The following is a 17,386-nucleotide window of genomic DNA, read 5'->3' as shown; positions in this document are numbered from 1 at the left end:
GCTGCCCCCGATCGATTTTTTTTTTTTTTTTGAAATATAGAGCTAAATCCATCACCCCTCAAATTTTTCGAAATTCAAGTTCCCGAAACGCACTTACAGACAAACTTTGATGATGTTACGGGCTCTTCCAAAAAATATTTCGGAATTGATGGCCTAAAACTTCTTACGCGATATTCAGTGATTATAGGTGGTAGGATTAAAACGCTCTACACCTTAAATTTTTCTAAATTGTAGTTTTTCATTTTTAGATTTCGTACAGGAGCATTCGAGCCTTTAACTGAACCGTTTTCCTAATTGAACCCTCAAAAAACGCCACTGTAGACCATGCTTTATGGTAATGTTAGGGGTTCGGCAAATTTTCAAAATTGAAGCTCAAAAAAAAAAAAAAAAAAAAAAAAAAAAAAAGCGATCTTAAACGATTCTCGATGTAGTTAGAAAGCGAGGTGATTGGTAGTTCTCTCCTGGAAATATTTCGAAATTGAAGTCCTGAAAATGAGATATGAGGCTGTCCTTAATGGTTTTGGAGGGGGGGGGGGGGCTTCCGTAGCGTAGCATTTTGTAGACTTTCTTATTTTTAGACCGACATAGGAAAAATACGAAAAAATGGGGGGGGGGGGGAGGAATAGGAAGTAGGGGACGTACTGATTAATAATCCGCAACTATTGAAAAATTTTATTTTAAGGCTCATTTAAAAAAAGATTTTTTCCCAACATTCTTTTTTTCTTATTAAAATTACTGCGTTCTTTCCTTTCCTTTAATAAAAAGGAATGTTTTTCAAAAATATTATACTCAGCCGTCGGGTGGGGGGGGGGGGGGGGCATGACACCGGTACCCCCTCCCCCCTTGGTTGCGCCACTGGTACGAAGCCCTAGCGGTCCATCTATTAAGCCAATCAAGCCAAAATTTTTGATGCGCTCGAGATTGTCATGATTTTAAAACAACGCAGAGCTCATGGTTACGGTTACAGTGAAGGAATCTTGAAATTTTCGAATGGCGAAACCTCTTTTTTCCTTGCGCAAATTGATCGGCGTATTGAAAAGCCATAAACGGCGTTGGCAAGTAGCAACGTTGAGTCCCAGGCTAAAGAAACATGCTTTCCACACTGCAGTTTGAAACTCTCGACTTGAAACCAAAGTAAAACTTAGTTATAAGTCAAAGTTCAAACTTTGATACAAGCGTACAAACTTTTTAAAACCGTATAGTAATTGCCTATATAAATATATTGCATAGATAAATCTTGTAAATAACTATCATTTTTGGATGGGTGGATCGGAAGAACAGGGTGGAGCTCGTGATGGGATCTGGATTTTTTATGTAACAAAATATAATTGCATTTAAAGCAAAGAGCTTCATAGTAATTTATTGCGATAACTGGACTGTGAAAAAGGAAATATTGGAATGTGCTGAAAAATCTTAAAGACTCGAGTTTTCGGTTAATTTTACGAACATTTTGCGGTTTACGCATGAACTAAAAACTAAACGAATGTGAGTAAACTTTTAGTTGTATGAAAACAGTGTTTGAATGATATTAAGGGAAAAAAAGTCATAAAAATGTTGCAATTTGACCTTTTTTCACTTTTTTTTTCTTTCAAAATTTGAAGCTCATCCAGAACGTATTTTTTTTTATTTTATCCCCCCCTCCCTCCGTAATGCCAACACATAACTTTTTTTTGCTATTAGAAGTTGATGGTTGAAACTTATCCATTTTTTGGTCCACCAGAGTGTCTGAATTGATTAATACAAGAATTTTGGCTGTTAATAATAAAGTTTCGTCTAGATTAGAATAAAAATCTTGTGCAACATTTTAATAGCCGATTTAAAGGTGAATACTAATCATGAAATTTTTTTATTGAGTTTTACATTTGAAGTACTGATAATAAATTGTACTAAAATGCAGCTCTAAATAATCGAACGAAGCAGACATAAAAATAAAACAGCTGATGCTCACATCATTTTGATCCTCTCACATTCTTTTTTATCTAGCTTCTTCCCCAGCAAGAAAAACAAAATTGGAAGCAAAGAATTTTTCTTCTGCTTCAACTGAACTTTCTTTGGTTTGAACTAAACGTACTGACATTTTGCTCTGCTTTTTGTGGACTGTATCTGACAGGCTGAATCATATTAAATTTTGTGATATATCTCCGAATTCTTTTGGAGGTTTCTGGAGTATGTATATTTGATGATTAATGCTGTTTTCACACCTAAAGAATAAAATTTCTGTTTTCGGAATAGATCTCAAAACTAATGGAAGTATATTTCGATATTGGTTGATATTTTCTGCGTAGACGTTTTGGTTCAATAAATATTTTATTGCCACAGCATAGAAGCTAGTTCTTTAAGAATTACGGTTTTATTCAACATATTCTCGAAAAAGTAAGTGACTTGTTTTGGAGAATTATTTTTACTGCTTGTAAAACTACACTTTTTATGAATGCTGAAAAAAAAAATGCATCAACATAAAAAAACAGTAATCTTTTTGTACTTCTGAAAGCAAAGTTAATTTGATTACTCGTACTGTTTAATTACATTTTAATGGGCTTTGGGACTCATAAAAGACCGACACTAGATGATATAAAAAAATGATTTAAAAAATTCTTTGATATCGAGAATAGGAAAAACCTGGATAGAAAGATGGCAGAATGGAAGAATGCTTTGGTATAGTTTTGATATGTATCGATTGTAAGTAGTTTTCCTGTGTTTAGAGAGAAAAAATGGTTAAAATCCATAAATGACTGTATTGTAATCCGTAATACCTCCCCTAACCCCCCACCCCCCCATTTTTTAACAAGAAAATAGCTCTTTTTTGAAGAGTACAAACAATTTCCTTACCTTTTGTGACACAAAGACAAAAATTTAACTTAGAAAGAACATATACAATAGCTTGCAAAAGGTTTGAGATGATATGCTTTTTTGTCCTAAATTTTGCTGTAAGCAAAATTTCTTTAGGAAATATATTACTAATTTATAACCCTTTTAAAAAAGCTAAAATGCACCGTTATAATAATTGATTTATGCATTAAAAATTCCTAAATTCACAAAAGTACTCAGAAAAAGGTTTGAGATCGTTCAGTTCTTCAGGATTTTCATGAAATTAGTCGTCTTAATCAAACGCAACACAACAATATTCAATATTTAGTTGCATATCCCTTAACTTTGAGGACTGCAAGCTTATCGTCTGGGCATACAACTAACAATGCATTCTAATCTGGACACAGATATTTTTGCCCAGTCTGATCTTGAAGGAGTGCTGACTTTAAAAAATTCTTCCAAGTCCCGACGTTTCTTCCGATGTGTTTCTAAAGTTGTTAAATGGACTAAGGTCATGTGACTTACTCACAGTCAGTCCAAAATTTGAAGCTCTTCCAATTTGTCACAATTTGGAGGCGTGCTTGGGATCATTATCCTGTTGAAATATCCATACAGGTGGCTTCTTTTTATGAACCTTTCGAATCATTTTTATGAGCATTTTTATTTATGATCTCGTCGATGTGTGAGAAAGGAACGATGCCATCCTGATGGAATGCTCCCGATACTATTGCTGATATTTTTCCTTTTACCATCATTAAACTTCTTAACTATGTTGCCAGCAGTTGATTTTGAAATTAAAAATAGTTCTTATGGAATTCAAGGAACTAAATTTTAATTTCACAGCCAGAAAAGGTATTCGAACTCACATAATCCCTCAGTGATAGGAGCAGAGGAACTTCTCTTTTCCAACCTCTGATTTAGCGAAGCCTTTATGTGTGCGTGTGTATGACCACATAAAATTAGGTCAATCACTAGAAACATGAATTTAATCAGATCGTCTCAAAACATTTTTTAAACACTAATAAGTTAAGCACTTAACATTAGTTGTGCACAATGCCAAGGGCAGATCTTTTAAGCATGAGCATAGCTGTCCGGCTAAAGCACCAAAATACTAAATTCTTAAAAATAAAAATAAATAAATAGATAAATAAAAATCCCGTTAATTAGGTTAAAACTAAGAAACCTTATAGCACAAAATTCTTATTACCAAACCCTGCAGAATGTACTTTACAATCTTTAAGAATAAGAAAGCTAGAGTGAGAGTAAAAGTTTTAGTACCATCGGAATATTTAAAATTTATGTTCGATAAACCGAATTTTTGTCCGCAATGATAATATGTCCCTCGGGTGACCGAATGATTTGTAATGTAAATAAAAATAAAAAAATCATGGGGTAATAAAGAAATGCGCAATTGTTCTACCTGAATGGTTCTGCTGTATTCTTCAGATCTTCTGGCAAAAGAGGCAAACGTTTATAGTACAATTCCCAATCAAACGCACCTCTAGCTCCTTCATCTTGGGCCCGATAAGACAACGTTTCAAAATCAATTACATCTATGAAGGGACAAGTTACGTACGTTCTGTCTTTCGCAATAGGATCTGAAAATACATAATGACAAGTGTTACAGAAGTAAAGATGAAAAAAAAATGTCATGGCAACAAAATAGAAATTAATTTTTTTTCTCATGAATTCAGCCAAATGCTGCTGCATTAATTTAATGTCAACTATGTATCATTTGACGAAATATGAATCCCTCGCTTTTCACTCGGTGCCGGCGCCGCTATATCACGTCTATTATTTAGTGAGAAGTGAGGGAATTCACTGTTATGCGATTGGGAGAGATTTGGTATACAAATATTTCTGTGAAAATGCAAAAGATACCGATCAATTAGTATTTCGAGAATGAAATAAATACCAGAAAAGTAAATACGGATTTAACACGTTTTATCGCACGGAATTGGTAGATTACTGCAGACACGTGTTTCGAGGTTTCAAGGAACCTTGTTTTCAATGCAACGAAGTGTGAGCTTTAGGGATAAAAGTCACCCGAAAAAAGCGAATGATTTTTCATCCTAAAAGTCGCTTTTCTCGGATGAGTGTTCACCCTGAAGCTCACTATTCGCTGCATTCAAAAGGAATTCCTTGAAACCCCGCAACACGTGTCAGCAGTAATCTGCAAGTTTTGTGAGATAAAACGTTGTTATATCTTATTTTACAATAATTATTGCGTTTAATTTTAGCGGAAAATAGTCAATTTTTTTTTACAATAAAATATATATTTAATAAGAGCTTTTTCGTAAGTAATGGTACAGAATCTGATTGATAAAACAAATAAATTACAATTTTAATGAATTTGCACCTAAAATTAAAAAAAAAGGTAATGAAAACCATGGTTGTTTTTATTATCTTTAGTACTGTGTGATTTATTTTGCAATTTGTATTAACTAGATTTTAAACTAAAACCCAGTTATTGTATTTTTATAAGCGTTAAAAATGAAAAGAAATCACATTGCGAAGTTTTCTAGCATATTGTCTTAGATTACTTTATTATCATTCAAAATTGAAACTTACCAAGTAAAGGGGGCAACCAATTAACATTGGCTTCTGTGTGAGAATCAAGGAACAAAAGAACTTCACTTTTTGCTGCTTTTGCACCAAGTAGTCTCGCTCTTATTAAACCTTCCCTCTTTGAAGCTCGAATGATTTTCACTTTTGAAAAATGTTGTGCCACATATTGATCAAGAGGCGTTTTTAGTTGAGCTGAAATCATTGGAATCACTCTATTAAACGAATTTTATAGAAAAATATTGTGACACATTTTTAGCAAACTTAAAGACAGCAGAAGATATTATTAATATCAATTAAATTATCATTAATATCGTCTTAGTGGATGCTGAAAAATGTTCTGCGTAGAAAACATTTCACAGCCCAGGAGAGAGAAGTGAATTTTATAATAGTACTTTTCTTGAAATCTTATTTTGATGTTTTTTTCTCCTGAATATTAATAGTATAAAGTATTAATAGGAAATTAAAATGAAAAAAAGAAACAAAATTTTTCTTTAAATGAACTACTGAAATATTTAAAAAATATTTTTAAACAACAAAGTGCTTCCTATTTCTTGGAAATTTCTTTGAAAACAGTCAATTAAGAGAAAATCGCAATTATTAATTTCGCAAAATTTAACTTGTCCAGTACGAAGTGAAACTTCATCTTCTTAAGAAAAGTTGTTATGCAGGATCTCTTAATATTTTTCTGTTTTATTGTTATTGTGACAAAAATATTTTACACTAGTAAACTGTAGGATCAAAGCAAAATAAAATATTTCACGTCGTCCCATTCACTTTGCGCATGTATAGTCCATCTCACACTATTGTTGGTGCTCGGCAAACTACAAAAACCGATTATACACGTTTCTTGCAAAATTGTAAACAAACAACGAAGCTTCACGAAGAAAACTTGTTTCTACAATGCTTGATTTTAGCAAATCTGGCTTTTATTATTTTTAATCAGTTTTGAAGTATATTTGTTCGCAAACGCCAACAATCGTGATGTGCATAACAAATGTTTATATAAATTGAAATAAAGATAATCCTTTAAAAAAAACTACTGTTCTGAAGAGCAGTAGGACGCAGTTAATATTTGCATTATTTAAACAAGACATTTTAAAATGTACAATAACAAGAAATATATATTCCAGACCAGCTCAACAATATTATACAATGAGCAGTCAATATTGGAATTTTTTTTCTTATCATGCAGTTCAGTCTTTAGAGGTGACTGCTATATGGCTGGAATCAGCTACACATGCAATTTTATAATTAAAATATTACCAAATAGGTGGAACTGCAGACAAAGTATACTATTTTACCATTTTCCTCTGCTACTCTATCTCACTTTACCCCAAGTTCACCAAAATTTTAATGTCTTTTGCTTATTTCTGAAGGCAATATATAAAAATATGTTTCAATATTAGGGGGTTATTCTTCTTACCTTTATTGCTAAAATCATCCACTAAAATTATTTCTTTTATCAGTTCATCAGGTGACCTGTTCACTATGCTTGTAACAGTTCTAAGAAGGGCAGTCCAATGTTCATTATGAAAAGGGATTACTATGCTAACTTTCGGTAATTTTGAGAGGTATTCCTTAGATTTGCAGCTGAAAAATTTGTAAAGAAAGCACGAAGTTAAAGTGATGTCTCAAAAGGACTAATATTGAGATTCAATAAAATATTTTTTTTCAGTGATTGAAAATTATTTGAGTTTGGGGGGAAGGAGTTGTCATTCGGGAATTCAAAGCAGCGGGGCTCCAACAAACATTCTTGAAAAATTATTTTATTTACACAAATGTTTTTTGCTTAATTTCAAATTTGCCACGAATTATCACTTTGCATAAAACAAATATCATTGAAGATGAATTTTGTTAGTCGTTGTTTTAAATCAAATCTTGAAACTTAAAAGAAAGGTAATACATAACATAATGCATTTCAATAAAAAAAAATTGCATGATTTAAATTTCTTATGAAATAATCATATTTTTCTAACTTATAAATGAATAATTTCTCGTTTATTTTGTATAGATAATCATAATCAGGCTTGACATTATTGGAGATGTTGGGTTTATTTCAGCCCTGTGCTTATTAAAAACCAGTAACAGTATTACGTGCTGATAGTTTCTTCTATTTTTACGGAATAATCACACAAATCCTGCTTCAAGAGGATTGTAGCATTTAAATTTATCGTCAAAACTTAATTGCCTCGCGAGCAATATAAATAAATATAAGTCATTAATCTCAAAAAGATAAATGTTTTAAAGCATTGTGAGTTTGGAATACACGCAATGTAATAAAAGAGTTGTTTTACAAACAATTGTTCTAGAGACTTAAAAGCTCCAATGATAGTGAAACGTAAATTGAGTGAGCATGAGCAATGTTTGCTGGACGGGAAAAATTTTTTTCAAGTATCCAGGACAGTAGCTGATCATGTGCTTCATGAAAACAAAGTCAACTCGGACAAGACAGCTTATAGACCGTAGAAAAGTTAGCTTATATAGTTAGAAAGAGAGAGAGAGATAGAGAGAGAAAACGAGATAGAGAGAGAAAGAGAGATAAAGAGAGAGGGATAGAGAGATAGAGTGAGAAAGAGAGAGAGAGAGAGATACAGATAAAAAGAGAGAGAGATAGAGAGAAAGAGAGATAGATAGAGAGATATATAGAGATAGAGAGATACATAGAGATAGAGAGGTAGAGAGAGATAGATCGAGAGAGAGAGAGAGAGAGAGGAATTTTAAGGCTACTGCTGGTTATAATTTATTAAGTTCTGATTATTGAGGTGCCAAAAATAAAAATTTCGAGATAATCTGTTAGATGGTAGGAGAACCCCTCTTCTGCGTTGGTGCTAGGGATAGTACTATTAGCCTTGATAGGTTCTGCTATACAGCTCGATTTAGAAAATGAATTCAACGAAAGCCTACCAAGGATCTGAACTTCAGATGCGTTTATCTCAAAACTTTAAAAAGTTCTTTTATATACCTTTGCTTCTCACTGCCAAAATTTCAGAAAAGTAGAAAATAGTATGTTTCATTATACTATTGTAAACTGTGCAGATGAAAAGTTGGTAAGGATTTTCTAAAGTATAATTCGTTTTCTAAAAGCCTTCTATTTACATTTAGCAAACTTTCGATCACAGGAATTAGTTTTACAAAAATATATCTTCTTCTGAGCAAATTAGTAAAATATTAATATTATCTTACCCTTTTCAATGATGAGGGTTCTCTTTTGTACATAAAAATGACTGAATCAGACATAAAACAGGAGTACGAGGAGGAAAGGGGGTCATGGCGCAGACAGTATTGTTGAAATGTTTTGGGTGGTTCATTTTACAGGGTTTGTACTTCATTGCCGGGGGGGGGGGGGTGTTCTGGCTCTTGGGGGAATTTATTGAATTTTAGGGGTTCTTTTCGAATAATTTAGACTGTTATTGGAAATAAAAGTATAATTTTTTAATTTCTTATTTTACTGTTAGATTCAAACGATTTGCAACCATTTCATTAATTTTTTTAAAGCATGCGTTTTACAAAGTCAATATAGTAAATTATTTACTCAGTGAACTTTTCTTAAAATTGTAAGAAAAATAAGTGATGTGATTTAATGTAAGTGGAATAAATATCTGAAACAAAATATCCTTTTCTGACGCAAATAAGGTTTATTCATGATGCCACAGTCAGCTTTCAGGTAAATTGATATTTTAAATTACTCCCTATAGCATCACAGGAAAATATGGTCGACACATAAAATATTCAGAAAAATAAATTTCAGTTACATGAGCACTATTTTATTCAGTTTCTCATTGCTTATTATTTCATTTCAAAGTCATGTTTATTCATTTTATACCATTACTATAAAAACAAGATAGATATTCAAATTGCTGTTTGCTTGAATAAATTAAAAAAACTGCTCGCTCGGAACTAACTTAAACCGAGCGTATAAAACTTGTTCCAGACTGTTTCCCGAATTCGGTTTATGCTATTATACTTAATAGTGGGCAAACTGAATTTTAAATTCAAATACACTTTCTGATAATAAAGTCTACATTCAGCATTTTTGCAATAAGCTAGTAGCTTAAGGTAAAAAAAATCGCCAAGTTATACGCTTTTTATGCAAAGCTCATCCACGAAGAAGACCGTTTAGAAACACCCCACGTCTTTAATATTCTAGACGGGAGTCGAATACGCATTCAAAAAAGTCGCTTTAAAAGAAAAGCCACTCATTCAGCAAAGTCGAAAGACGATCATATGGCTTTTAAAGGAAATGAAACGGCGAAAGTAAAAAAAAAGTCTTTAAAAGAATGGAGCAACTAAACCATAAGAATCAAGAACACATACGTGATCTAAGGGCCGCTTAGGTAGGTTATTTTCCTTCCTGTTGTAGTAGCCTTCGTTTAGATGGAGCCTCTTTAATTTTATTTTTCTCTCTCTCTTTCGAAGCACGTTACTTTAAAAGCATTATTTTTGTCGCAGGAATTCAGAATTTTGTATCTACTTAGGGACTTAGACAATACTTTTTATACGCATTTTAACAAACTTTCACAAAGGTAAAAATTGCAGAACAACATGCAATTAACTTTTTGTCTCATAGTTGAAAACTTTAAAAACAGTCGTTAAAGTTGCGTGCATTCCATTACTAGCAGCAACATTTTGGAAAAAAATTAATTTTGCACGGAAGTCCCTTTCAGACATATTTGCAGAGAAAAGCGTTTTTAATTAAGAAAAAATCCTCTAAAAGCTTACTGCTAACATACTTCATACTTAAAAAACAATGCAGGCAATCTTAAGAAATCTTTTCTTCTTCAACATAAGGTACATTTCATAAAGGATTAAAACTATAAGTATTAATAAAGTAAATAAACACATAAATCAAAGCAGTTTCTTTCTATAAATTTTATAATTATTTTAATACTTATATTTTTGATGAGTAATCAAGAACATGTTGGGAAATAAAGAGAAAAAAATTGTAGATTGAATTATTACCATAGAGAGTGAAAATAACGTTTAGAGAAAAAGTTTTGTGGGTTGATGTACTGTTGGAACAAGTTGTGATACACAATCTTGAATCTTAAAAATGAAGACTTTTAGCGTTGTTCAACTTGAAAGTCAGAAAACTTCCTAGGATCAAGCATCTCTCAGTAAAGTATTATGGTTGTAGGTAGCATAGGGGAGGGTGGCCCAAAGCGGGTAGGTTTTCGAAGAATGCTCAAAAATTGTAGTTTTTGGATTTTTATCGCAACAATTTTGTTTTCATTTCCTAGCAGGGTTCTTGAACTTCAAAATAAAAAGTGGTTTTTGTATTATTCCAAACCCAATACTTTTATTTATCATCAAACATTACAAACACTTGAAAAACCCGCTTTGCCCTACAAGGGGGCTCAAAGCGAGTGAGCTTAACTAATTGCGATTTGATATATTTGCCAATCAAATATGAAGTTATAAATTATTAAATTAATTGACTAGCTACCAGTCATTATACAAAAAAATACATAAAAGTGCAATACTTATCCAATTTAAAGTCAAGACATTTGTTTTTAAAACATAAAGAAATAACTGATTAAATTAATAGACTAATTCATTGACATCATAAAAAATAACTTTTTGAAGTTATACTTATCCAATTGAAATCGAAAATCTAAGTCAGCACATGTGACAAGAAATTATAAATAAATACATGATTAAATCCTATACCCGGTTTGCCCGACCCGCTTTGCCCAAAAGCACGTTTTTTATTTCAATAATTATAACCTTAAACTTAATTAAATTTTAACTTAATTTACCCTTGAAATTAACCTTTAAATTAATTTACCCTTGAAATTAACCTTTAAATTAATTTACCTTTAAATAACCTTAAACTTAATTTTTAATTATTCATTAATTAAAAAAAAAACGAATTGACCATCGTAGTTTGTAGGTGGATGGTGTCAGAATAATGTAATATTATTGGCAATTAAAAAATAAGCTGGTCTTCGATTAATCACAAGTTACAAAAATTCATTTTTTTTTTTAGAAATGTATCTTTTTTTTTTCAGCCTGGTTGCGCCATGCCGCTTTACTGCTGCTTTACTGGGACTGATTAAAACTCTGGGGTATTCGGGAAAACACGACATACATATGCAACGCCGCTGACACAACATGCGGGGGCATACGAAGGCCTACCCGCTTTGGGCGACTTACTCACTTTAAGCTACTCTCCCCCATATGCTTTACCCTTTTTTTTATTACTGTGCATGATCTTGAATTTTGCAATAATAGAAGATGCATTCCCAAATTTGTTTTTACTTGGTGACTTTTCTGTTTGTGATGAACATCTTAGCTAACTAACTATGACAAGTTCAATTTATTGAAGCTTGAAATTCATACATGAAAGTTGAATCTCATCCTCCTTTTCCTCCCCCCCCCCAAAAAAAGAGGACCTCATTCGTCACTACAGTAAAACCTGTTAATTTGACCACCCTTGTTAGTTGACCGCCTGCCTAAGTTGACCGCTTTTGTCAGGCACAAAATTTGTCCTTTAACCATATATATCAACCTCTATAAGTTGATCTCTTTTCTAAGTTGAGCACTAAAGTACTGCACCGCATGTGATCAACTTAAACAGGTTTTACTGTATTCGAAAACCAGATAAGTGAATGATCAAGCATTCTTTACAAACAACCAAAAATCCATTAAATAATGGTAATCATGTTTAAGTAAATAATCAGTACTATTGCTCTGCACTTACCTTGGATGTCTGATATCGGGAAGTGTTCTATTCAAAGCAATGAAATCGCTGACTAGAGCGTTAAATCCATTTGATTTGTACAATTCGTCTTTGGTTCTGTCTAACCCAGGTGGTAAGGAAAACGCAGTCCCATGTTCTCCTGGACCAATAGGAATACTGACATTTCTTGGTTCAAACCACGACTTTCTCACTGGCACCTTCGATTAAGAAGAAAGCACATAGAATTTTTTAATTTAGAGGGAAAACAAAATTTCTGAACGTATGTTTTTTTTAAAAACATTTCTCGATTTCAAGAAAGCTACACACAATACTTGTCGCAAAAAGAAATATTTTCAGTCACATCTATAAACCCGGCGGAAAGGTACAATGTACTTAGTTGAGTGAAGTTATCCTTTCTGGAGCGCTTGTCTGCAATTTTTTTTTAAAAGCATGAAAAAAAGCTTTACGTATAGTAAAAATGTCACTAAAAATAACTAAATAAAATAAAGATTGAAAAACAGAACACATGAAATATATGTATTAAGATAGGAAAATATGGGAGTCAGTTTGTCGGTCTGTCTGTACTCCTCTCTCCTTGCCCGCCAAAAACAATAACCTTTTGAAGAATTAATCTAATTCAACAAACGGTTTTGTTCAGTTCTAAAGATGCCTGTCATGTCATTTCATTTTTATGTTCAGATTTGAGCACTGTTTCGTTTAATTTTCAATGCCCAAAAAATTTACACATTAGTACATACAGTGTAATGTAAACAGAACTTTAATGAAACTATGGAAAATTTTAAAGGTGGCTTTACTTCAAATCGCCTTAGCCTAGCGCTTCGCGCTCCCACGCTACAGGACCGGGTTCTGTTCCAGGGTTGAGCATGGTTGACTCAGCCGTTCATCCCTTCAGTGGGTCGATAAAATGAGTATCAAGCGTACTTGGGAACCCAAAACTGGGGGTTCCACGTTAGGCTGACCACCTAAACAGAATATCTCCCTTGCACCCCAGAGCTCCTGGTCAGGAAAACTTAGTTGAGCAAAGTAGGCCTTGGCCTTCACGGGTTGTCGTGCCACAGGGTTTGGTTTTTTACTTCAAATAAAACTTTATTTGAATTATGTTCCTGAAATCATTTTAAATGTTTTTTTCAGTTATATTTTGAACATTTCGAAAAGTTTTCAATCATTTTTGCCTGCATTAGAAATTTGAACTTATTCAGAGTTGCCAACTGCAACGAAAAAAATCGTAGTTGCTATGAATTACAGCTTTAAACTACGACGCTACGAATCCGGATCCAAAAACTACGATTTTCTGTTTTTTGAATTAAAAATCCCAAGAACGCAAAGGAAAAAAAAATCATAAACTGCATGAAAACTAAACTGGTAAGTTCAGAAAATCAAACTTCTACACGTGTGCTGCCGGTAAAAAGCGGAAAAACTGCCAAAAATATCGTGAAGAATATAAAAGCACGTGACCATTCCTTATTTCGTTTTTAAAGACGGGTTATATAAGAAGTACTATTTGCAATAGCAATTTTTCAGTTGAACATGGTGGTGCAAAGCAATTGCCGCGAGCATGTTACATCACAAAGACATGCCGACCGGGTAAAAGGTACAGCTAATATAATCAAGAATTTATCATCTTAAAATATTCAGTACAAAATCTTTTATTCCGTATTTATATTTTCTGTATCATTTGAAATTCATTGAGTATCATTGTTTTGTTCGTTATACTGTTGACAATTCATCAATGTTTGATTCCTGAAGCAGCGGCCTCCCCCCCCCCTCGCCGCAAAATGCAGCTACGATTTCGAATTTTCAAAGATTGGCAGCTCTGCCTATTCCCCTTCCAAAAAAGAACCTTATCTGAAACAATGAAGAGATTTGGAACATGTTATTAAATGCTTTGGTTCCAACAAAAAAGTTATTACAAGAGGAAGAAATGCAATTTCCCGTAGACATGCAATGGACCCAAGTTCGAGATTGAATGATAGAATCAAAGTGAAGTGAACTCAAAGCGTAAATGATTTTATTGCGTACATAATTATTGATATGAATTGTTTTTATTTTATCTTTCAATATTCTTTTTATGTTTGTCTGGAATCTTTTCATGGTTTGTCATCGGGGAGGGAAAAAAAGAACGCGATTGGATGCGTTTTTTATATTTTTCTTATCGAAAAGAAAGTGCTGAAAAGATTTTTTGATATGAATACACTTTAAATTTTTTACTATTTTTTTAAATTAAAACTTAAGCTACGATTAAAGACAATTTCTCATGGCAAACTTGAAAAACTATCTCACTTTGTAGCTGATAAACATTGTTTTTACGTCATTTATTTATTTATTTGTACTTTTGAGACTCATAATTTTGAACTGGCAGAAATAGTTCGAAATTCAGTCCTACAATTTGTTGCTCCTACGGTCGTACGCTTGAATGTCAGAAAAAAAGTGCCTGGGTAAATAAAAAGGGTTTCTAGTAAAAAGTTCATTTAAAAATGAAATTTACTTAAGCATATCGTCTAACAGTTTTTATATTAAAAAATAGTTTTATTTTAAAAAAAAAGAAAAAAAAATGTTTTTAAAAAATCCGTTTTCAGTTATAAGAAAAGTATCAAATATGCTCACCTAATATCTCTTTCATCTACGATTCAATTGACTACAAATTTTGCGCTAGGAAAACTTTGAAATAATTCCAAAAAGTACTTCAAACTAAAAAAAAGAACTTCTTTATTCTCGGTATAAAAACAAACTAAGCCACAGTTGATAAGTTCAAAAACATTGTCAAAAATTCACCTTTTACTTCAATAGAAAGGAGCAAGATCAATCGACACATTCGGGGCACTATTAAGTCGTTATTTTTTAGTTATTGGTCACTCTGAGCATAGTTCGTGCAAATATGTAGCACAAGACCATATCCTCCATCCGATATTTCGATTTCGTAATAAAGATACCGGATTCCCAATAAAGCCAAACATGGCCTTATTGAGCTACACTCAACTTTTCCAGATTTATCGAATCACAGGGAAAAAAAAACGTCAGTACACAGCGATATTTTCCTTTCTGTATAAGTCAACTGCATACATTCGGATTTCTATTACAATTAACAACCTTTTTTATCTAGTAAACCACATTGAATCATGAAGAAACAAAATTTACTGTAAAATGAGTTCAGACATTTTTGACAAGACTCTTTTGTAAAAACGGTTGCTACACATTTACCTGTTGATAGCAAACTGCACATTTATAACGCTTTATCACCAGTTAAGGGCAGATCACTTATCGGCCATCTGTCCCGTCCATCCCGTTTTTTGATGTGATGGACTGAGGACAAAATTAGAGTAGCATTCACATAGGATCACCGCACATCAATCACGTGGCTAAACTCACCCACCAGAGAAAAGAGCGCGCTGCTTGGCGGGAATCAATGAAATCCTGTCCTACTTTTGACGGACGTCAGACATCAAGGTTCATCTGATCGAAACCGGTTCCGCCCAAGAAGCCTTGCTGTCATGACAACCAGCAAAGAAAACCTGTTTCGGGAGGAAAAAAACGTGATGGACGGAACGGACGGCCGATATGTGAACAGGCCCTTAATCTTTCTGATGGCTATAAGACCACGTTGGCTCGTGTTCTTATTATCCCACATAGAAATTTGGGGGATTGGCCTTACTGATATACATGGCATTACTTGGCTCACCCATTTTATTTAAAACAACTTTCAGTCTTTGCAAATTCAGAAAGATATGTACATTTCTTACGTTGGAAAAATCGATGTTGTGTATCGGAAAGTACAGGCTCGTTTAGTTCATGGAGCTTGTTAAATACAGTTTCTTTGTCTTCAACGTAATATTTTCTTCTCTTCATTTTAGGTAAGTTATTTAAGGGCCTTAGTATTGAATTTAGAAGAAACATTAAACTAGAAAGCAAGTTATTTTCAATACATTAAGTGCTTTCTTTAAGTTCAACAATCGTTTAGCGCTGTATAACCTACTAAGGCTCTTACGCCAAAAAACCAATCAAACGAACCCACTTCCTTTAAGTAGCAATTTTTGAACTAATCTGCAGAACAATCATGTTAAACATTGTAGGTAAAAAAAAATATGTATTAGTATTTTAAATAGAAATATTGAACTATTTAATTTGTACGAGAAACATACACGAAGCCCAAACTACGTCATTTAAAACAAATGTATTATTAGCATATATTGAAAGCATTACGCTTGCTTAGTCTTATGCATTTCTCATTATTTTGCGATTGAACAATTTTGTGTGATGTAAAAATTGAGGCAAATGATTCGCAACCAATGCTTTTCCTGGTTTCTAGAAAGACACGCAATGCATCAATAACTGTTTCGGCTTCTTTATAGTCATTTTTCTCAAGAAAGTAACTACCTCCTCCCAAGAAAAAAAAAGAACATCAATATAAATTTCAGAATCCAATGCATTTTGCTGATACTGAGAATTTACATTTATAGATTGAAAACATTTTAAAAATGTTTCTAGTGATATGTAACATTATATTTATAATAAAAATGAAGAAAGAAGAAGGAAAATAAATGCAAAGATTGTTTCAAAACTCAGTAAATTTAAAATGAAAATCTTATTTCTGTAGAAGTTCGACAAAAGTATGCTCCTATTTTTATTATTTAAACGTAATTGCTAGCTTACATCTGAAAATTTATTCTCTTAATGCTTAATCTGATAACTGATCATTAGATCAAATATTATTATTATTTTCCGAGAAAAAGGGATTACTACTAATTTTCTTCAACACTTTCAATAAAACTTTATGAAAAAAGGTAAAAAAAGTTAGAGAGATTAATACAACTGAAATATTGAGGCAAAAAATACAAACCTTGGCTTCTTTTTGAGAATTTTTTCCGGAAAAATTTACTCTTGTTGCAGAGCTTTTTTCGGGATCTTCAGCAATGATAATGAAAGATTGTAATTCTAATGTTGTGAAGAACGTTCTTAGTAGCATGCACGCACAAAACATTACTGCACATACAGTCAAAATAAGTTTTAACAGTCTCTTCCTTTTCCGACGAAACATTGCAGCATACGGTGGTCAGGAAGACATATGTAGTAAAATGACTCGGCAGAAAATGTTTTTTTTTTGCTAAAAAGTACGTTCAGTAAAATAATTCGGTATCAAAAGCAGCTTACACGCAAACATCATTTTTATTAGATCTTTTGTAACAGTACCGATGACAAGCTTTTTGCTTTGATGAATTGCTTCAGAAAATAGTCTTCAATCTTTAAATTCTAGTAATACTTCAAGTAGCATATGTTGTTCCCAAATTTCGTTATCTTATTTTAGAAATGTTCAAA

At 32.7% G+C, this 17,386-nt stretch overlaps 1 protein-coding gene across 1 annotated transcript in view; it reads right to left on the bottom strand.

The window, feature by feature from the left end:
- The window catches only part of LOC129231344 (putative polypeptide N-acetylgalactosaminyltransferase 10), a 53,286-nt gene extending 36,178 nt beyond the window's left edge, over positions 1-17,108 (bottom strand). Inside the window, exons 1-5 of the mRNA XM_054865635.1 lie at positions 16,964-17,108; positions 12,077-12,266; positions 6,800-6,966; positions 5,380-5,568; positions 4,229-4,406 (exon numbers count right to left, since the gene is read on the bottom strand). Of these exons, the coding sequence (XP_054721610.1) occupies positions 4,229-4,406; positions 5,380-5,568; positions 6,800-6,966; positions 12,077-12,266; positions 16,964-17,108 (869 nt within the window). The remainder of the gene's footprint in view (positions 1-4,228; positions 4,407-5,379; positions 5,569-6,799; positions 6,967-12,076; positions 12,267-16,963) is intronic.
- Between the last annotated feature and the right edge of the window lie 278 nt (positions 17,109-17,386).

The sequence above is a fragment of the Uloborus diversus genome, chromosome 10, assembly GCF_026930045.1.
Source record: "Uloborus diversus isolate 005 chromosome 10, Udiv.v.3.1, whole genome shotgun sequence".
NCBI classification, from domain to species: Eukaryota; Metazoa; Arthropoda; class Arachnida; order Araneae; family Uloboridae; genus Uloborus; species Uloborus diversus.
The sequence above is the reverse complement of the archived record's forward strand: the minus strand, read 5'-3'. Positions and strand labels throughout refer to the sequence as shown.